This window comes from Triturus cristatus, chromosome 2_2 (assembly GCF_964204655.1).
Source record: "Triturus cristatus chromosome 2_2, aTriCri1.1, whole genome shotgun sequence".
Classification (NCBI taxonomy): Eukaryota; Metazoa; Chordata; class Amphibia; order Caudata; family Salamandridae; genus Triturus; species Triturus cristatus.
In genome coordinates, this window is record NC_140582.1 from 967,466,116 (window position 1) to 967,489,758 (window position 23,643).

General features: G+C 44.9%; 1 protein-coding gene across 2 annotated transcripts in view; it reads right to left on the reverse strand.

Annotated features, from left to right (window-relative positions):
• Window positions 1–23,643, reverse strand: part of LOC146863010 (ADP-ribosyl cyclase/cyclic ADP-ribose hydrolase 1-like) — a 515,922-nt gene that overhangs the window by 140,553 nt on the left and 351,726 nt on the right. For both annotated transcript variants that reach the window (XM_085642394.1, XM_085642393.1), the window contains exon 5: window positions 16,565–16,641. In XM_085642394.1, coding sequence (XP_085498520.1) covers window positions 16,565–16,641 — 77 coding nt within the window. The remainder of the gene's footprint in view (window positions 1–16,564; window positions 16,642–23,643) is intronic.

The window sequence follows — 23,643 nt, forward strand, 5'->3', positions numbered from 1 at the left end:
AAGATCAGCACAGCAGGGGAATCCGCCCAGCATGGAAGGGGTTAAGGGTTCGTATGTTGCTTTTATGTTCGATGAGGTGAGTTTTCATTTTTCTTTCAGTTTTGCCTACATATGGGAGTCCACATGGGCATTTGAGAAGGTAAACTATGTTACTGGAATCACAAGTCGCCGTGACTTTGAGATTGATTGGAATACCTTTAGAGGGATGCATTAGTATGGTACCCTTAATGATGTTGTTACAGCCACCACAATTGTGGCAAGGGATAGTTCCTTTGTATGTTTTGTTAGATTCGGAGGAGGTCTTGTTCAAAAGTTGTTGTACGTTAGGTGTTCTTTGATAAGCAAAGATAGGCAATTGGTCGAAAATGCCTTTAAAATCTGGTTCCGACTGAAGTAGTGGCCAATATTTTCGGATCGTGTTTTTGATTTTGTAACTTTGTTTGGAAAACTTAGACACGAACACCAGTCGTTCATTAGGAGTCTTGCTAGTTTGTTTTTGTAGTAGATCTGATCTGTTTTTGGTTTCAGCTCGGTTTAAAGCATCTTGTAGAATGGAAGCAGGGTATGCTCTCTTCCTGAATTTGTCAATTAGGATACCACTTTGTTTTTGGTAAATCTCTTCTGTAGACGAAATCCTTTTAATTCTCAGAAGTTGAGAATAAGGAAGGTGTTTCTTCAAGGATTTTTGATGGAAGCTTGAAAAATGTAAAAGATTGTTGCGATCAGTGGTTTTGGTGAATACTGAGGTAATTAATTCGTTGTTTTGTACGGTAATGTCAACATCCAGAAATGTGATGTGATTGTGATTGATTTCATAGGTGAATTGAATGCGTTCATTGATGGTATTGAGGTGAGTAATCTCTGTGAGTAATTCAATTTGGGTGCCTTTCCAAATTAGGAAAATATCGTTAATGTATCTGTAGAACATTAGTAAATTTTTTGACCATGTTTCTTGTGATAAAATGTGGTCTAACTCGAAACGGTGCATAAAGAGGTTGGCATACGCCGGAGCAGCACAGTTGCCCATAGATGTTCCGGACAGTTGGATGTAGTAGTTGTCATTCCAAAGAAAATAGCTATGATATAAAGAAAAATGCATAAATTCAAGTAAAAAGACTTTCAAGTCATCATCCATGTCAGCATTGATGAGGAAAGATTCAATCGCTTGTATGCCCAAATCATGTGGGATGGAAGTATAAAGGGATTTGACGTCTATGGTACATAGTAGGATTTGACCATGATCTTCCACTTTGATTTGACTGAGTTTGATTAAGAAGTCTGTGGTATCCTTAAGGTATGTAGACATTGCTTGAACTATGGGTTGTAAGTGTTTATCAATGTATTTTCCGATGGGCTCATGAATTGAATTTCTTGTACTCACTATTGGTCTAAACGGTGGTTTCTCTAGATTCTTGTGAATCTTGGGTATCATGTATAGGTACGGTACGTTAGGATTGTCTGCAATGAGAAAACGTTTATCTCTGTCATTAATGGTGCCTTGTTCAAGCGCTTTATTGACAATCTTCAGTAAAACAGAAGAAAATTCTTGAGTGGGGTCTGATGACAATTTAGAATATGTATCTCGGTCATTAACATGTGCTTCAACGTTTTCTGTATAAAAAACAGTGTCCAATATGACAAGCGCTCCTCCTTTATCAGCCTTACTGAATGTGATATCTTTGTCCGTTGCCAACTGTTTGATGATCTTGCGTTCGTTGCGGGTCAAATTACTAGATTTAGCTAGTTGCTCTAGAAGTAAATTAGTGATCTCTTTTCCAACGATGACTTCAAAGGTGTCTAGAACTTTATGGCTCGTGGGAGCCATGAATTTGCTTTTTGGTCTTAGGTCCATTAATGTGCCATTGCCTTGTGTCGTGGATAGTTCAGCAATGTTAGTGAAGAAATGTTTTAAACGAAGATTGCGCATAAACTTAAATAAGCACACTTGAGTTTCCAAATCATTTGTGTTGTAAGTAGGTACAAATGAAGTGCCTTTCTGTAAGGTGTGAATTTGTTGTGGTGTTAAATGCTTTTGGGAAATATTAATGACTAGGTTCTCTGGCTCCGTGTTGACTTCGCTATGGGTGTATCCTTTGTTCTTAAGTTTTGCCCTCCTGGTTCGTCTGGGGTATTTCGGCCTATCCCTAAAAAAGGAGTTGCTTCATTGGTGCTCCCTGTGGAAGTTGAAGGTTGACTGTCAGTAGGGCCATCAGATGGTTTAGGTGTAGGTCTTCGGGGTTGAGTCTGTGAGTCATCGGATGAAGATGTTTCACCTTGTGTAGAACGATTATACCGTCTCTGTTGCCTGCGTGTAGCATATATGTCCGCCCATGTATACACCTCTCCAAGTTTGTAATCCACGGTGTCTCTTTTAAATTTGCGTAGTTTTCTGTCATTAATTTCTTTTTGGTATTTATCAAGTTGGCTGTTGATGTCATCAAGTGTTTTGGTCATTTCTTCTGGGGTCATTTTGCCGCTTAGATCTGTTTTTAACTGCGTGACTTCTTTTCCGAGTTCCTCTAAAGAATGGACAGTTCTTCCACAATAAGAAGGATGAGGTCCAGAGAACATTTGTTTAAGATAGCATACCAGCGTTCTGTGAATCTCGTGTTATTTTTGCATAGAGTAGACTTCAATGGAATACGTAATCCTCTGGGTATTCGTTGAACTTTGTGATAGCGGATCAGGGTACTTGCATGCAGTCTCTGATTAATCTCACGTTTGGCTGTGAATAATAATTGTTTGATGATTGATTGAGTTGAAGCGGTATTTGTGGTAAGACATTCTGTGTCCTGGATCAACGCATATATCCTGTTTGTTTCTTCTGTTGAAAAACCAAAGGTATCCGCTCTGTTCGCAGTGAGATTTGCAATGTCATCATAAGACATATTTGGGTGGGTGCAAACCGTGTAGGTTAGAGGGAGAATAAATGAAGTTCAAAATACGGTTGCACTCGCGAGTGTAGGATGGTTGTATTATTAGGTAATCCTTGTAAAAACAACTTTGGTGCTGGTGAGACCACCTCCTAACCATAGAGGTGTAAGTGAATCAATATTGAAGTAGCGCCTTTAGGAAAGACGTCATCACGGTAGCACTCAACTGGCGGGTTTCCGCTTTAAGGAAAGGTACAAACGTTGTCGTGGTAATTATGGTTGCTTTAATTCATGTGTCACAACGTATGATAATTCTCATAGTAAACAATTGGATTCAAATGATGGTAAACGTCGCTGTTACATATTTAACGGTTTGGCGAACAACTTTTTCAGGTGTCCCCGATGCATTTCGGGACTCGCCCTTCGTCAGGGGGATGTTTCTACAAGAGAAAAAGGGAAAATAGGCATAGATCCAGGATGTAGGGTAACAATGTCATGTGGTGTGAATTAGTGTGTAAAAAGAACCAAAACGTCAAGATTTGAGGGTAACGAAAAGGGTTTTAAGTCCAAACGTGCTGTTTGTTAAAACGCTGATTTGTGATAGGGTTATAAGTTGAAGGACGCCACTAGTGGACCGTAGACTAACTGAAAGAATGAAATCCGTAGATAAGACTGTACGCGTTGTAATTATACAAAAAAAAAATGAAATGTGACGGGGTTTACGCGGCTTAGTGCAGTGAAAAATAGAGTACGGAAGTACCCGAGTAAGGAACACGATAAGGTGAAAGTGATTAATTACATAAACCAGAAAAATGAAATGTGACGGGGTTTACGCAGCTTAGTGCAGTGAAAAATAGAGTACGAACACGATAAAGTGAAAGAGATTAATTGCATTAACCAGAATCCCGGTGAAAAACGTGAGAAAAAAAATTCATGATAGTCGCTGGTGAAATACCTGAGAGAACGCCAAAGCGCCAATAACATGAGCCATAAAGTTCTAGACACCTTTGAAGTCATCGTTGGAAAAGAGATCACTAATTTACTTCCACAGCAACCAGCTAAATCTAGTAATTTTACCCGCAACGAACGCAACATCATCAAACAGTTGGCAACGGACAAAGATATCACATTCAGTAAGGCTGATAAAGGAGGAGCTCTTGTCATATTGGACACTGTTTTTTATACAGAAAACGTTGAAGCACATGTTAATGACCGAGATACATATTCTAAATTGTCATCAGACCCCACTCAAGAATTTTCTTCTGTTTTACTGAAGATTGTCAATAAAGCGCTTGAACAAGGCACCATTAATGACAAAGATAAACGTTTTCTCATTGCAGACAATCCTAACGTACCGTACCTATACATGATACCCAAGATTCACAAGAATCTAGAGAAACCACCGTTTAGACCAATAGTGAGTACAAGAAATTCAATTCATGAGCCCATCGGAAAATACATTGATAAACACTTACAACCCATAGTTCAAGCAATGTCTACATACCTTAAGGATACCACAGACTTCTTAATCAAACTCAGTCAAATCAAAGTGGAAGATCATGGTCAAATCCTACTATGTACCATAGTCGTCAAATCCCTTTATACTTCCATCCCACATGATTTGGGCATACAAGCGATTGAATCTTTCCTCATCAATGCTGACATGGATGATGACTTGAAAGTCTTTTTACTTGAACTTATGCATTTTTCTTTATATCATAGCTATTTTCTTTGGAATGACAACTACTACAGCCAACTGTCCGGAACATCTATAGGCAACTGTGCTGCTCCGGCGTATGCCAACCTCTTTATGCACCGTTTCGAGTTAGACCACATTTTATCACAAGAAACATGGTCAAAAAATTTACTAATGTTCTACAGATACATTGACGATATTTTCCTAATTTGGAAAGGCACCCAAATTGAATTACTCACAGAGATTACTCACCTCAATACCATCAATGAACGCATTCAATTCACCTATGAAATCAATCACAATCACATCACATTTCTGGATGTTGACATTAACGTACAAAACAACGAGTTAATTACCTCAGTATTCACCAAAACCACTGATCGCAACAATCTTTTACATTTTTCAAGCTTCCATCAAAAATCCTTGAAGAAACACCTTCCTTATTCTCAACTTCTGAGAATTAAAAGGATTTCGTCTACAGAAGAGATTTACCAAAAACAAAGTGGTATCCTAATTGACAAATTCAGGAAGAGAGCATACCCTGCTTCCATTCTACAAGATGCTTTAAACCGAGCTGAAACCAAAAACAGATCAGATCTACTACAAAAACAAACTAGCAAGAGTCCTAATGAACGACTGGTGTTCGTGTCTAAGTTTTCCAAACAAAGTTCCAAAATCAAAAACACGATCCGAAAATATTGGCCACTACTTCAGTCGGAACCAGATTTTAAAGGCATTTTCGACCAATTGCCTATCTTTGCTTATCAAAGAACACGTAACCTACAACAACTTTTGAACAAGACCTCCTCCGAATCTAACAAAACATACAAAGGAACTATCCCTTGGCACAATTGTGGTGGCTGTAACAACATCATTAAGGGTACCATACTAATGCATCGTTCTAAAGGTATTCCAATCAATCTCAAAGTCACGGCGACTTGTGATTCCAGTAACATAGTTTACCTTCTCAAATGCCCATGTGGACTCCCATATGTAGGCAAAACTGAAAGAAAAATGAAAACTCGCCTCATTGAACATAAAAGCAACATACGAACCCTTAATACCAAGTCTACAGTTGCTAAACACTTTTTTGAGAATAGACACAATTGCAGCCAATTGAGATTTCTTATTCTAGAACAATTCCCGGTACTACGGGGAAGAGACAACAGCGCCTTTTTACTGCAACGAGAACTGTTCTGGATTAATAGACTTAATTCCGTTCATCCTTTCGGATTGAACGAACGTCTCGAATACAGTTGTTACCTATAAGGGTCGTATCCAGGTTCCACCTGGTTATGTTATAATCCTTAAATGTTTTATTATTTCATTGTACCTGTTCCTTTACATTTATTTTTTTACGTTTCGTTTTTTACCTTTTTTTCAAAAAATCTTTTGACCCCTGCGTTTTTACAATTTGGTTGAACCTTTTTGTGTTCTCTTTATTACTCTGTATATACTTGTGTATTTTGTTTAAAAGCTTTAACTTATTTTACATTTGCTCACGCTTCTCTTAGAATACTCTTGTGTATTTTGTTTAATAGCTTTAATGTATTTTACATGTGCTTACGCTTCCATTAGAACCCTTCCTGGTACTTCCTTTCTCACTCTTCTCTTTCACATACACCTACACACGTATTTAACTTCGAGTTTCCATGACTTCTTTGTATAAACCTCAGTCTTTTCTCACTTTCCTTCAGTCTCATGATACACCTCGCACGTTACGTCTGTATCACTTCCGGGTTACACAGGATATTTACTCCGCAGTTCACCTGGGTAACTTTACCACCCTTTCGATGAGACTTCGCACTTGGCGCTTTGGCGTTCTCTCAGGTATTTCACCAGCGACTATCATGAATTTTTTTTCTCACGTTTTTCACCGGGATTCTGGTTAATGCAATTAATCTCTTTCACTTTATCGCGTTCGTACTCTATTTTTCACTGCACTAAGCCGCGTAAACCCCGTCACATTTCATTTTTCTGGTTTATGTAATTAATCACTTTCACCTTATCGTGTTCCTTACTCGGGTACTTCCGTACTCTATTTTTCACTGCACTAAGCCGCGTAAACCCCGTCACATTTCATTTTTCTTGTATAATTACAACGCGTACCGTCTTATCTACGGATTTCATTCTTTCAGTTAGTCTACGGTCCACTAGTGGCGTCCTTCAACTTATAACCCTATCACAAATCGGCGTTTTAACAAACAGCACGTTTGGACTTAAAACCATTTTCGTTACCCTCAAATCTTGACGTTTTGGTTCTTTTTACACACTAATTCCCACCACATGACATTGTTACCCTACATCCTGGATCTATGTCTATTTTCCCTTTTTCTCTTGTAGAAACATCCCCCTGACGAAGGGCGAGTCCCGAAATGCATCGGGGACACCTGAAAAAGTTGTTCGCCAAACCGTTAAATATGTAACAGCGATGTTTACCATCATTTGAATCCAATTCTTTAGTATGAGAATTATCATACGTTGTGACACATGAATTAAAGCAACCATAATTACCACGACAACGTTTGTACCTTTCCTTAAAGCGGAAACCCGCCAGTTGAGTGCTACCGTGATGACGTCTTTCCTAAAGGCGCTACGTCAATATTGATTCACTTACACCTCTATGGTTAGGAGGTGGTCTCTCCAGCACCAGAGTTGTTTTTACAAGGATTACCTAATAATACAACCATCCTACACTCGCGAGTGCAACCGTATTTTGAACTTGATGTATACGGAGGCACAGCAGGGAGACCATGCAGGAGACTTGGTGGTTAACAAGAGACACTGGAAATCGATGAAGCACAGAAAAGGCTTGGTGCAGCAAATCTGAAGCTTTAATGTACTGAATGCAAAACCAAAATAACAAACATGGTTGGCAAAATCAACACAGTACAGAACTCGTGTACAAATCCAAACTGGCGGCACGCTAGTTGACGGCATGCCGGGTGGCTCAGGGCGCGTCTAGGGAGCAGGACGTCTATAAGCAGTCCTGAGTTGCTGGAATACACACGCGTCAGCCGGAGTCCATGGACCACTACTGCAGGGCTCAAGGACACACACAGGTAGGAGCATGCGCTGCGTCTGTTTGAAACTGCAGAGACAGCAGTTAAACTGTCAAAATAGCCAGCCAAATTGCAAGCGCCAAAGCTTTATGTAAATACAAAATATCGGCTAACCGTTAAGGTTAATGGCAACCGTGGAAGTCCCTTTCCTTAGTAAAGCAGGCAAAGATTTAAAAAAATGATTGCCCTTCCCTTTGAAATGTCTTTTTTCAAAAAAACGGGCTCTAGAAAGAATAAGGTACAAGAGTCACAGTATCCCACAGTCTCGCACAGCTCACTGATAGGAACAGTAGGGAAAAGGTCATTAACACATTTTACACTCTCCCGGACAGGTTCTGCTGGTGAAGACAGGGTCAAGATGCACAAGTTAACACTCCATTCACAAACTCTCTTTGTAAAGCCAGATGTAATGCCGGTGACCATAACTGAAATAATAATGCTGTGACAAACATTGAAGGTCACAAGTAAAGGTATAACCAATCGTTTAAGTATATTGCCAAATTCTGATGGTTGCCAGCCTTTGTGGTAATTGCGTGAAAGTATGCCAGTATTTGTTTTCATTGTTGACACTGGGTTGACACCATAAGTGGCTAAAAAAAAAAGCAGTGTCCACGAAACACAATGTACACATCTTTGGTTAGCCTCAAAATGGCACAGGAAGTGGAAAGTCAAGAAAAACAAGGTGCATGAGATTTTAATGCACTTGAAAGGCAGAGGCTGGTAGTAGCAAAGACGCTGGGCAGGTAATACAGCATAAAGCACAGACAGTACATAAGTCATCAAGCTTGAGTGAGGTGGAAAACTGGCACGCCCGAGTTGAGGCTGACCGGTGTCAAATGGTCACTGGTGGGGCTGCCACATTCTTTAAATGGAAAGAAGTAGGTACACAAGCTTGAGTTTCTGTAAGTTGCAGTATATTTTAGTTCCAGAAGTTGCAGTTTAAGCGTTCCTTGAAGATCACGCAGGTTTGAAGACCAAGTAGTCGCCAAAATGTTGAAGATAGAATCTCTACAGGAGACCAGGTTGTGGTTCCAAGAAGTAACTTTTTTCAGGTTGAAGTTACAGAAGCTTTAGGTTATAGCCAAGATGATAAGTAAGCCAATAAGTACACCCCACCAGGAGCAGCCTCCTAGCTGCTCAGCCTGCTGACACCAACTGATTCACATCAGGCACCCAACATTCCATGACCTCATCATCATTCCACACATACTCAGGCTGAACAACAAGGGGAAAGAGGGAGCACAGAAAGAGGAGGAAAAGTACCACTACCACACCATGCCACAAGGGTGTGTGCTGAGTGAGCTTCCTATCCCATCTCGTGTAGCGCAAGGCAGAGCGCCAAGCCGGTAAGACTGCTCTAGTGACAGGAGGGATGACTTGTGGTATGGGGGCCCCGTACAAGTAGGCTTGAAGCTTCAGAAAGTCCATAGTCCTGAGCTCGATCCAGTACGCTGGGTCGTACCAGCTGCCAGCGAACCAGTCATGAATGACAATGAGTCTAGTGGCCAATTAATAGAGGTGGAGATTAGTCACGCCCATGCCATCATCTTAGGGGGGGAATCCGATAGTGAGCCAGGACCATACGTGGCCTCCCACCCTGCCACAAGAACCGAGTGAGCAGACCATCAATTTCGCTGAACCAACTCCCCGGAAGGTGAAAAGTTATGTTTTGAAGAATATATAAAAAACGGGGGAGAATCATCATTTTAAAAAGCGCACCTCATCCTAGGGGTTGAGTGGGAGGGAGTGCCTGCGTTTGAGGTCAGCCTTAGCTTTCGTGACCAGGGGTGTAAGGTTGAGGGCCCACTCTAGCTCCGGGAGCAAGGTCATCCAAGTACTTGAATGATTGCCTGCGCAAAGGGATGGTCGACTTCCAATCAAAGCAGGCCCGCGATGGATGGAGGGGTCCAGGGTAGACTTTGTTGGGTTGAGCCGTAAGCCTGAGACCTTTTCAAAGTCGTGGAGGACTTCCAAGCAACGTGGGGCGGAGTTCTCTGGGTCGGCTAGGAAAAGTAGGACATCCTCCGAGTATAGGGCGATTTTATCTATGTGATGGGGAAGCCAAGTCCATCCGCGGATGTGGGGATCATTGCGCATGAGACAGCCCAGGGGCTCCATCGCCAGCGCGAATAAGAGCGGTGAGAGGGGGCAACCCTGGCGGGTGCCTCTCCAGATGGAAACGCCTCCGAGAAGGCACCGTTGGTCAGAACCCGCGCTTTAGGGTCGGAGTACAGGACGAGACGCCTATATGGGGGGCTGAATCCCATCATAGTGAGCAGTTCCAGTTCCACTCCGAGGGCCTCATTGATCTCCACATCCTGCAAAAAATAGGCGTTTGACTGCCAGACCGTACACACCCCACCGGAGGCATGTCCCAGACGGAGAGAGATAGGGCAGTGGTCCAAGATGCCACGTGGGAGGATAGTGACACCAGCTGGCAGTCAGTGGCCGGCAGTAGGACCAAATCAATGCGGGAGAGGGTATGGTGGGCCGCGGAAGTGTGTGTATATTGTTCTCAGCGGGGGTTCCAGAACCTCCAGGTGTCACGTAAACCCAGGGCAGAGGACCACTCCTAAAGCCATTTAGCAAATGTGAGGCGTGACTCAGAGGGAGTACCTGTTGTGTCAAGGGTTGGCTGCATAACCGCGCTGAAGTCACTCCCGATTATCGTCTGACCCTTAGGGAAAGTGGAGATTACCGTTGTGAGGTGATGAAGGGTAGAGGGCAGTGTGGCGGGAGGGATGTATGTAGATAGGAGGTTGAGAACCTGTCCTTCGAGCCTACCGGCCCTGTGCGTCAGTTGCCGCGTGTACCAGTGTGAAGGGGAGACCCCTACGAATCAATATGACCGCCCCCCGGGAGCCCCGCGTGAAACCGGAGTGCCATACCCTGTCAAACCCGTAGCGGGCGAGGAAAGTGCAATGGGTTCCCAGGAGGTGTGTCTCTTGAAGAAAATGGACATCAGGCATCTGGCGTTGGGCACTCCGAAGGACTGCGGCTCGTTTGATACGATCTAGTAGGCCGTTGACGTCCCACGACAGAACGTGGAGGGGTCTACCATGTGTAGGCATCTGAGGAGTAGGTGGCGCAGGTGTGAGTAAGTGTGGAGGGGCCTGGGTCCCGCAGCTAGAGTAAGAGGATATGGCCTGTGCGGTAGGTCTCCTGTCAATGGCAGTGGTGTGTGTGCGCGATGAGCTGTCATGGAAAACAAAAACCATTGGCTTGAACGAAGCCAAAAAATAAAAGATCCAGAGGGCAACAAACCTCCCACCCTCCCCCGACCCCCCCCAACATCCCACACCCTATACTTCTGGAAATGAAGCATCTGTCGCCCTGAAAAGGAAAAGTTAACAATAACAGTAACAGAAAGCTAATCTAAAACGTTTTGCTGGGTAGTTCGTGGCAATGATGGACCCCTCCATATAGACGGATATCTTCGTGTCACCAGCATATGTGAAAGGAAAATCAAGCAAAGAGTTTTGTCTCAAAAGCCAGTTCCTCAGGCCTCCGTCATCAGATTACCGCGTCGTCACTGGATCCCCGGAGTGCAGGACTGCGAGATAGGTCGGAGTCTGACAGGACGGGCGCATCATCTGAGACGTTTCAAGATCATGATTTAAGTCAATCAGGGAATTGCCTCGGGTTTGGCCGTCAGGTGCCAGGGGGGAATCAGAGGAAATCAGCAAATGGAAGCTTGCGCCCGGTGAGTGCGAAGGGCCTCTCTTGCGATCCCCTCTCTTGTGAGAGCGATGAGGCCGTCGCTGAGGCTAGGAAGGGGATGATTGCAACCGTGAAGATGTCGACAAGGCGGTGAGGGAGGGGGCACGGGTCCGTAGCGGGCGCTACGGGCGCTCCTCCATGAGCCAAGTCCAGGCTGCTTGCGGAGTATCAAAGAAAATGGCTTTGCCTTGAAAAACGACACAGAGACGGGCCATAAAGAGAAGTCCATATCGTAGCCCCAAGTTGCGGAGTTTCTGTTTAACCTCAGAGTAGGTGTGTCATTGGGCCTGCACTTCCCTCATATAGTCTGGAAAGACCATTATTGTATGGTTCTGATATTTCCGGGGGGCGTGGGCCCGCGCCTCCCAAAAGATTGCGTCTCTGTCTCGGAAGTTGAGGATCCGGATGATGAGGGGGCGAAATGGTGTCCCAGGAGGAGGTTTGGGCGCAAGGGAGTGATGGGTGCGCTCCACCGCGAACCACACAGAGAGAGCGTCTTTGGGCATCCAGGACTTCACCCAAGTCTCCAAAAAGGTGTCCATCCGGCCCTGATCAACACCCTCAGGGAAGGGGGGGGGGAAGGCCTCTTCCTGCCGCTCGGTGAGTGCAGCCGATCTGTCCCCAAACCCAGGTCCAACCACAAAATAGAGGCGGCTCGCACGACAATTCTCCCAGGCCAGTGTCCGGTGGATTCCAGCGGTTGTTCAGCGGGGGCCCACAGAGGGGAGCGACAAGGCCTCCAGGCAGGGGGGGAGGGGGCCAGTGCCGGGAGCCTCCTGTCGCTTGATGGGTGCGGCCGATAGCATCGGGCAGATGCCCACCCGCAGGGCGCCCCCGGGCCAGGACCCTAATCACTCGGCCAATGCCACCGCACCCCCACCAGAGTGTCTGTAGGTGGAAGGCAGGGGTAAGGGGGGTTCAGGGCAGAGGCCGCGTCCCAGTAGATCACAAGTGGAGTGGGGGGCACAGACAGCACCGGGAGTCCCCCTGCATGACCTCTGTTGCAGAAGCAAGCGACACCCACCTCCTTGTAGGGTTGTGGAATTCCAACAAAGTTCAGGCTTGAGGAGGAGTCGTCCACCTCCGTCCGGTCTCACCGCCACGGGGAAGCGCCACCTCCGGAGGCGAGGCGGTTTCAGCACCCAGAGGCAGTGGGCCTCGGGGCAATCGGGAGGACGGGGGAGCATCTCCGCAGCTCCACAGCACCAGCAGCTAGGCCTCTTAGTGACCAGCAAGCCCAGGGGCCCCCGGGAGGGGCGCTGCACAGTCAGGCCATGAAACGGAGCCGTTGCAGAGCACCAGGAAGGCTGATCCAGGCCAGGCAAAGGGGGGAGGGCAGCAAGGCCGCAGCGGCAACCCAGCAGGGCCCGACCGGGGAAGCAACCCCAAGAGGGCCCGGTCCGCAGTTGGGCCTCGGAGAACGGGCACCGCGGCCCTGAGGGTGCAGGAGCGTCTGGGATGCCAGGCTGAGGCCAGATGAAATGAAGGGCGGGGCCGCTTGTCGACAGGGGCCCAGGCAATCAGGCACTGCCACCCGAACTGGTGGCCGATACGGCCCTCAGGCGGCTGCACCCCCAGACGCACCCCCCGGTGTCACAAGGAGAACCGGAGGCAGCAGCAGGCCAGGCCAGGCAGAGAAAGGGGGCGACCCCCCGGTGACCCAGGTGCCTGTCTCGCTGGATGTGGGAGGTCCGCTAGTGTGTGCAGGTCGGCCGCAAGGCAGGCATCGGGACATCAAAGGAGGCCACGAAGGACCGCCGCCACCATCTTGCGGGAGAGGTGTTGGAGCAGCCGAGGCCAGAGGATTGATCACCAGGGCAGGTAGGGCGGCAGCAAGCATCTCGTTGGGAAGCATGAAGTAGGACAAAGGCTTCGGGAACTGGCGTTGAGGTATATCTTGTGCTGATGGCAGTAGATTGTTGCGCGGATGACACAAGGGGTCCAGAGCACTCTTAGAGTGCGACAGCCATCTTGACGCGCCAAGCCACGCCCCCAATAAAAGAAATGTAATCAAAAAAAGGTGGCCCCAAATATATTAAGGGCCACCCTGGGACCGATCGTGGTTTTCCCCGTTTGCGCATTTGTCTTCTGGTTAAGTGTAACCCCACCTGTGGCCCATCAATGGGAATGCCTGAGTTTTGGTGGCAGGGCTTGTCTAACCACATATCTCTGGGTTGATGGGGAGGTCATCTCGGGTGAATTAGACAGCAATGATATAAGTTTGTTATTATGTGTACATATAAAATGGCAGTCAATGATATCATATTTACCGACATTCTCATTATTATTTGTCATAGCGTACTTCAACATTGTTTTTACTGGTATTGACATTGCTATGTATGCATAGATTATGGTGTACATTGACATTGCATTTACTGGTATCGACGTTGTTATGCATGCATATATCACACCATACATTGACATTACATTCACTGTTATTAACATTTGTTTATCTGCTTTGGAGTTGCACTTCCAGCAAGATGTACTTTGAGAAGCCAACCCTATGTGGAACAGGGACATTATAAACAACTGAACAACTGTAGTGCTGTGACATGTTGCCCAATTATTTGCAACCTTCACCTTGCCCTCTAAGATCATGCATGTTCAGTGAAATCTACCAGGCCTAGGGATCCATGTTCATAGACACCGGTGGACATTTTTAATCTCCCAATGAGGATTCCCACTTACCAGTGCAGTCCCCTCCCCCAAGTAAATATGACTTGAGTTATGGTTGGTCTGCCATTCATTGCGATGGGGTATTTTGGGATCAGGAAGACGCATGAGGGCAAGCAGAATACTAGAGAAATTCTGTGAAGAAAGGATTGTGGCAAGCATAAGTCTGTGCCCATCTGATGGACATATCTCTCTGTCTCTCAGCTTGACTACCCATGACTCCTCCGTGTTGCTGTTAAAGTGTGCCTTTGTGCACTTGGACATCAGACTGCAAGATGACCTGAATAGAAGGACTATGCTAATACATGAAGTGCATAACCAACACTTACCAGAGACTAAAGATTCAGGAGGTTGTTCCTCATAGGGAAAAGAGATTCTCACAAAGATAGGTAGGGGAACGCAAAGGGTTGGAAGAATGCAAAGTGTTGCCTAAATAGACCTTTATTCTGAGGAAATAAAAATGTAATATCTACAAAAATGTGGAGTGTCAAGACCCATCAAAAGATTTGTCTCTTCCTGAGTGATTGGACACTTCAGTCTCCAAGGCCATACATTGGATAAAGTGTGAAGTGAATAAAGTATTGGAATTGTGAGTAAGAGAAATCATAGGGAAGGAGCTACCTCTAAGTTACTTTGTATGTCACGTGATCCCAGTTAGTCCATACTCATTAGAAACACTCTTACAACACTCAGGCGTTACCAATTGATGGGTGATAAACCTGAGCATGCCCTCAGAAACCTTAAGTGGGGCAGTTTATATTTGGTGGACCCACTGTGACTTTTGCTTTTTCCTTAAAAGCAGACCCCTAAGGTCTGATACGGAATTCATTGGGTGGGGCTGTCCTTAAGACGATGGCTTCTGTTGCAATATCACCCACACAATCTTCACAACAGTATTCCATATGGTGGAGCATACAACTGTACTGCCACGAGGAAAAATAAGTTCTGGCGAATTATGTACAGCACATCTCAACATTCTCTGAGGGTAACTAAATGATGGTAGATATGGACAGTCACTGAGGACTGCTGAGTGATGGAATAGAAATGTACTGTTGATTATCACTCAGTGGTAGCTACAATATGGAAGGCTGCATTTTAATTAGCTGTGCATTGATACAAATAGATAGTACAATACGGAACAGTAGGAGGGAGGTTCAGAACTAACAGTGGAATTTTTTTTCAATTAAGTAATGATGAATGTGTTCTTCAACCTAACAACTGCAGTAGTAGAAAAATAGTAAATGATATCTTTAATACTGTATATTGCAATATTGGAACAGTATTTCTTGTATCAAGAGCAAACAAGTAATGGGCCGACCAGATGGGATCCATAGTTTCTATCTACATCATTTCAGTATATACTTCAATGAGCCACCCCTCGTGTGTTAAGGCCCTTGGCAAAGTTATAATTTACTTTTTCATGAATAATATTGCTGCTAGAAGATAGAAGGATGAAGAAGTGTGCACACAGATAAATGCTTAGTATGCGCTAGATAGGGTTACGTTTCATGTCCACTTAATTATCTAGACCCTTTGAAGAGGAATTCATGTTGGAGATGGAGATAGTAAAAGTAATCTTAATGGCGTGTCAACAAACTTTCAATTGTTGGCCTCTACTTGGAGAAATCCCTTGAAAATGCAGTCTGCATGTGCATTGTATTCTCATCCTGTATGCCTGGCTTTGCTATAATCACTGACATTTAGGGCCCGATTATGACGTTTTGTCGTAGTCGGGCAAACCGCCACACCAAAGCTCCTCTGAAGGTCACCACCAACCTGCTGCCAGATTATGACTTTTCAGTAGTCTAGCAGGCGGGTGGCGTGGAGATTCCATGCCATTGCCTCTTTTAAAGGCCGCAGTGCCTTTGAAAAAAGGCACCACAATGGGCCCGCACTACAAGGTTCCTGCACAGCATAGATGTATGAATACAGGGGTGCACATGTTATGCACTCCATGTCCATCCATAACATGCGGTTGAGGCAGAGGAGCGCCATGTCGGGCCTCCTTTGTTTCCTCTCCTCCAAAGTTTACATGGTGGAAGAACCTCCATGTAAACCCTGGAGGAGAGGAAACTCGTAATATGCTTGGTGGGACCACTGTGGTCCGCCGAGCATATTGTGGCCTCTGACTGCCACTCCAACACCAGGGAATGGTGGTTCCCTGGTGGAGCCGGCGGTTCCAAGATGGTCTCACAGGTTAGCTCCTAATGGGGCGATCGGACAGCCGGTGCGGCGGTGGCTGAATCTGCCACCGCTGCGCCATCACGAGTCTGGTGGTTCTCAGACCGCCAGACTCCTAATAGGGTCCTTAGTGTTTGTATCTCTCTATGCTAGGGGCGTGTCAGATATAGGCTGCCAAATTCTCTATTTATATTGAACAACATGTACCTAGGCCAGGGCTTCCATTTTACAAAACATTGTTACGGATGTGTTAGTTCACTTAAACATGTATAAGATATTTCAGTCCCAGTTGCAAAATGTTATTAAATTATGGACATAATTGCTAACATAGACAACGATGGTTACTACTAGCGGCGTACCTGTTTGGCTGGATCGTTCCATTAGCCGTTGATCCGTTCAGCATCACATGCACCACGCCACAGGCCTGTTTTGCAAACTGATGAACAAAATTTGCACAGCTTACTTTGCAATCATTCAAATCAACTAAAGCTATATTTTCCTTTGATATTACTTTCAAACCATGGCAGTTAAACATTTTACAATAATCATTGCTGATCCTGTGGATTACCTTTCATCATGTTTTGCATGTACCGTTTACATTTGTATTGCATTCTCCACTAAGAGGGAACCGATAAAAAGGAAGGGATTGTTTAGGATTAATTTCAACTGTGTCTCTTATGTTGCATATATAGGTGCTTACATGCTTGTGACCATATACTTGACAGCACTTTGGAAATGAATCCATAAATTTGTTAACACAATCATATACCCAGATTTAGACTATTTTTTTTCTACTCAGATAATAGGAATTCAATCTTGGTGGATATGAGCTTCAGGTATGTGTCGAACATCCAAGTATGGATGAGAAGCAGGCAGTGGTTAAGATATTGAATGTCTGGAGCAGAGGCGGCTTTCGAGGAAAGTTGCATATCATTCAAATTTTGGGGAATTTGATGTTGTTACTGGTGAGTAGAGCTCTAGTGGGCTTAATGTTGAGACTGAAGTTTGACAGGGGACAATATTGAATCCTTGGGGACTCCACATTGGTTTAAATATTGGTTGACAAATGTTATAATTTCCTTCTGTTTCTGGTTCTTTTAGTTATCAGATGAATTTTTTGAGATCCAACAATTAAATACAGTTTTCCCCCAAAAAACACAGTATTTGTCTTTCAATGATCTGGAAACATGCCTTTTGTATTTGATTCTAAATTTTAAGAAACCTTCATGATTTCTACATTGAGTACTGTCTCGAGTTGATTTTCCTGATTGAATTTTATTCGTCCTCTGTGTAAATTATATGTTAAATGTAGGACTCTCGTCTGAAAACGACTCAGACACAACCCCAATCAATCAATCAGCCCCTTAATGCTGTAAAGTACGAACAGGTTTACCAGAAACTTGTTTATGATATTTTACAGCATATGCTATGCTGAACTATTTACAGCTCTCTACAGCTCTCTACGTGTAATGGCGGTATGATAGTTGAAATATGCAGCTGTGGTTTAGGAATATAGTTTGAAAGATCAAATGGCTGCTAATAGTTATGATAGCAATAGAGTGGTGACTATAGTGAATATCCCTCATCTGTCTGCAGATATCATATTATTTATAAAGGGAACTGGGTTCTGAAGAAGGAGCCAGGAGCTCCGAAATGCACAGAGAAATGTTCCTGGTATAAAGCAATTTGAAATGTTAAAGCTTATGCATTAATACAAAAAAAATGCATAACATACTTAGGGGCCAATTTTGATGTTGGTCGTAGTTGCCTCTGACCAACATCATCGCGGAATTAGGATTGACCAACCTCTGGTCAGCAGTCCGACCATATAATTACGATACGACCGCACATGGTACAGTCGCATACTCACATTTCCCTATGGGATCCTGTGCTGTGGCCATAAACCGGCCATAGCACATGCTTCCATAGGGAAATTGAAGATTGTGTTCATTCCTGCACTGCGTGGCAGGCACCTCAGGGTGGCTGCCACACAGTGCAAGGATCAACAGGGAGCACCATAGCACCTTAGACCCCACCTGAAGGCCGCAAGGAGAAGGGGGTCATGCTAGGTGACCCCAATCTCGCTTTCTCACAGGCTTTCCATGTCGGAAAGCCCAGCATTGAAAGCCTGTCGGAAACCGAGCATTGTAATCCCAACGGCGGAAACACCGTCCCTTGAGATTACGGGCCAGTCTCCGACTGACCAACTGGCTCCTTGAGCCCGTCGGAATCCAGCCTCAGTGACTGGCTGGTTTCAATTTCTACCGCCTACATTGAAATTAGGTCGTCGGAATCGAAACCGACGATGTCGGGTGTGAGGCCTCCGACCTGTGGTCAGAGGCTTTCCGACCGGCATCGAAATAGGCCCCTAAATGTTTGGAAGGATTTCTTTTTAACCATGTTTTGGACATACAATCTAAAATTAGTTCTAGAAGGTAAAGTGTTAATTTCATGTCATATTGCCTCACGTTTGGTAAGGTAAACCTTCCATACCACATGCCACATTTTTACAAGCTGGGTGGAGCTTTATTTGTGAGATGGAAGAAACTGGACAAAAAAAGAGAAATAAAATAGATTCAATTGAACAGATTTTATGTATTTAAATGAGAATGTGGAACAGACATTATGTAACAGTATGTTGTCCATGGAAAACATCAGTTTGTCTTCACCAGCAGCCATTTGTCTTCTTGTTATGTTTCAAAATAGTTTATTGGGTGCCATCAGAAGTTCGTGGTCAGCCGTTAACGGAGATTTAGAGGTGCCAGGCAGTCGCCTGAGAGGTGTCTCACATGTTGCTGAAAAGATGCATCCACAGGTCACTTGGACGATCAGGTTCAAATACAGCCACTTTACCTTGGCAATGAAGTCTGGCCTGATACAGTCCCTTTTGAATTCTTGGAACAGGAATCCAGTTGAATGCGTTCTCTGCATCCAGGGAAACGCTAATTTGCTGTCCATGTCGCCCCTCACCTGCTGCAGTATCTGAAGTAGTGCACACATGTTGGTCCTGGAAGAACCACCAGTGACAAACACCACCAGACTATGGTGGATGAAAGCTTATCCGCCAGTATCTTTGCCAAAGTTTTAATGTCTATATAGATCAATTGTGTCACACGAACGAGTGACGGCTGCCCTACAGACCTGTGTCCGCCTTATGTACTACAATTGGTCCCCACACAATTGCGACCCACCTTGTCTCACTTCTAAATTAAGTACTTAGTTAGGAGCACTTTCCAATAGTCTGGAAAAAAATCTCTGGTTCGCCCTATCTTGAAAAAAACGTCACAAGATCCTGCAGAGGTCAAAACCTATCGGCGTATTTCCTGCCTACCACTCCTTCTAAGATCTTAGAAAAAGACCTGATGGCCTTCCTGAAGGCAAATGATCAGTTGGATTGATTTCAGCACGGGCTTAGGCCACAGCATTGCACAAAATCAGCGTAAATTGCAGCTACAGAAGATATTTGACTGCAGATAGACAGGGGAGGGAAGGCGGCACTTATTTTGTTGGACCTCTCAGCCGCATTCGACACGATTAACCATGAAGTACTTGTCAACCGACAACAGAATTTGGAGATCAATGGTATGTCGCTGAGCCTACTCAGTTCTTTTTCGGCAAACAGAGAGCAGACTGTGGTGTTGGGAGGGCATGTATCAAACTCTTTTGCTCTTTTCTGTGGCTTGCCAAAGGGATCATCATTATTTCCAACACTATTCAACATCTATGTCACCCCACTGGCACATCTTATTGGATCTCACAGTTTCTCTGCAAATTCTTATGCAGATGATACACAGATAGTGGTATAATTTTCATCTGAGTCAGACGGTGTGGCCAAAGAATTTAACAACTGTGTGGCACCCATCACCAGTTAGATGCAGGAAAATTGTCTCATGCTGAATGCTGCGAAATCAGAGGTTTTACTCTTTGGAAACAACACCTTGTTCTGGAACGACTTGTATTGGCTGGTCGTCTGAGGGCCGTGCCCATCCCCAGTTTGAAAAGTAATACTTTTGGGAGTTATGTTTGATGATCAATTGTGTTTCTCAGAACAGATCAATCATATTACATCTTCGTGGTTTTATATCTTGAAGATTTAAAAAAAATCTTTCTATTCATTCCATTAGATTTACGAAAAATGGTTATAGTTGCATTGGTTCTATTGAAGATAGACTACTGTAATGCTCTCTATTTGGGAGCACAAAAGCATTTGCAGTCAAAGATTCAGTCTGTGCAGAAGGCGACAGCCCGCTTATTACTAAAATGTCCAAAATGTTATCCCATATCAAAGAACATTGGGGATCTACACTGTCTGCCTGTCCAGTCTTCCAGTCTAGGGTAAAATTTAAGGCCTAATTCATCGTACACAAGGCCCACTGTGGTTCTGGCCCTTCCATCTTTCAGAAGTCACTTAGGTGGCATGTCCCTTGACGTGACTTAAGATCATCCACCACCCGATTGGTGGTTATCCCTATGGTCAATGTTAGATTTGGGGGTCTCTAGTTGGCATAGGTAGGTACCTGTGACAAATAGGGACACTTGCGTCTAGTCAGGGTAAGGGGCTACACTCCTAAAATAACCCCTGCTCACCCCCTTGGTAGCTTGGCACGAGCAGGTAGGCTTATCTCAGAGGCAGTGTGTAACATACAGTAATACAGTGACAACACTACAAATGGACACCACACAGGTTGTATTATAAAAATTGGTGTTTTTATATAGACTTAACACAAGACCAGATGACAAAAATCCACAATACTGTACTCACAAATAGTTTCTTAAATGTTATAAAATAGCTCAGTTCTCTCCAGTTGTAACTGTGACACTTTACTTACAATGTACCTTAGATGCGTAGCGCAAAGAAAACAAAAGGGTTGCAGGGAAGGTGATGCGTCGGTTCCTTACACGCAGGGGAGTGGATGCGTTGGTTCCTTAATGCTGTGCAGGGGAGTTGATGCTCGCTTCCTTACTTTGTGGGGAGTTGACGCGTCGGTTTCTTACTGCTCTCCGGTGCGATGCGACACGGTGGCACCTCGATGCGATACTCTTCTCCGGTGCGATGCGACAAAATGGCATTTGGTTGCGATGCGACAACGTTGGTGTGATGCGACACGCCCGATGGCTGTGCGGCGACTCGATGGTCTTTGGAGCCATGACAGGCCCTGCGACGCGCTTCTCCGGTGATGCGACGATGACCTCTGTGGCAGCATCCCGCTTCTCCGGCGATGCGCCGCGCTTCGGCGATGCGATGATGACAGCGGCAGCGGTGGCTCGTTTCCTCTGCGATGCGATGACAGTGGCTGCGGAGGCGACACACTTCTTGTTGTTGTGTCGCACTTCCAGCTCCCAGCGACACGCAGTCTTTCAGAAGGCCCAGCACAACAGCAGGCACTTCAGTTCCCAGCAAGGGAATTCAAGGGGGAGCTGGTTGGTGAAGTCTTATTACCCTGAGACTTCAGGCAGGAGGCAAGCTCTAGTTCAAGCCCTTGGAGATTCTTCTTCAAGTTGATAGAAAGCACACTCAGTCCTTTTTTCCTCTCTTTGGAAATGAAGCAACCACTGCAGGCCAACCCCCAAGCACACAGCACAGGGGTAGTCTCCTCCTTCAGCTTCCTGGTTCTTCTCCTCAGCAAAGGTTCGTCTTGATTCCCAGAAGTGATCTAAAGTTCTTGGGTCTGGGTCCCAATATTTACACTCCTTTTCCCTTTGTTCTCTGAAGGCAGAGAAGTCTTTGCCTAGTCCAAACCAGTTCTGGTCAGTCCTGGAGCACTTTGTTGACATGTCTCCTTCTTTCCTTTCACAGTGCAGGGCAGAGACATCAGACCCACCACAGGAGGTGGAGCCAGCATTGTGGAGGGAAGGCACAGCCCTATTCCGGTCCCAGGTGCTACTTCTCCCACCCATCTAGATGCAGATCTCTTTATTCACCACTGGGCTACCTCACCCTGTCTCCTGGAATTCTCCAGCCCTGTCACTCAAACTCCAGACAAGGAATACACAGCCTAGCAGAGGCAGGTTTGAATGGTTAGACAAGAAAATGGCTACTTTCTAAAAGTGGCATTTTCAAACACAGAATGTTAAAACCAACTTCACTAAAAGATGTATTTTATCATTCAGGCATACTAAACTCGAATTTCTACCATGTTCTCTGAGTCAGTTAGGATTATAAAATGTAATAACCAAACTGCCCATTCTGGCCTATGGAGAACAGGTAGCCTTGCAATAGTGAAAAACGAAAATGGCTGTAATTCACTATTAGGATTTGTCACACACACCAGGGCATGTCCTACCTTTTACCTACACACCCTGCCCTTGGGCCTACCATAGGGGTGACTAATATGTATAAAAGGGAAGGTTTCGGGACTGGCAAGTGGGTGCACTTGCCCAGTCAGCATGGCAGTACCAGACTGCACACAGGCTCTGCAATGGCAGACCTGAGACACACTTTACAATCTGATCCGGTGGGTGGCACAATCAGCGCTGCAAGCCTACCAGCAGCATTGGTCACGAGCCCTGGGCACACGCAGTGCACTGTACTAGGGTCTGACAAGTAAACCAATCAAGCCAATCATGGAGTCACTAATCCATATATCAATTTACGATAGGAAGCACTTGCACTGTGGCACTGAACAGCAGTGGCACAGTGCCCAAAGCATCTATAACCAGCAAAAACACATGAGGCAACAGCAGAAAATGGAAGGGAGACCCATGCCAATGGTGCCAGGTCTAATAGTCAATAAGGCAAATTGGGGGACAGAAACTTTTTCTACTTGGCCTGTAAGATGTGGAACACCATGCCATTCTCATTGAGGTCTCTAACAAGAAGGCTGGTCTTCAGAAAATCCTTGAAGACTTGGCTCTTTGTTTCTAGTGTCTATAGTATGTCTCTCGGTCTCTTGATTAATGATAGCACTTATTAGCGCTAAGACGCCTTGGCATTCACACACTTTAGAAAAGTATTGCTTACTTACTTACTAGAAGTCGGGTTGCACTTATACACCCTATGCAACAATGATGGTAGCTTGGCCCTGTTGGATTTGTAAATCTCAATTGGGAAGCAATCTGCACCTAGTGCGTTCCCAGTTTGAATGTCACCAATCAACTTAGAAGTCTGTTACCAGTTTTCTGGTCCCCAATCACCTTTGATATCTCTTCCACAATGTTACTGCCCTCCAAGGTCTGTCAGGCTTCCAGAGTCAGGCAAGGATCATTGCATCTCCTCAACACAACCTAATTCAGTTGAAAGCATGTCTGCTCGGAGCCATTCTGCTGAAGGAAGAAAGATGCAGATTATATTTTTTGCTCACATGGAGCATGACACTTTTGACTGCATCATTGGGAAGTGTAGTTATACCAGTCAAAGATTCCTTCTGTTTTAGTTTGAGACGTGACAAAATGTATTGGTAAAAGGAGTGAAGAATGAGTTCAAGTTAAATGAATGCTT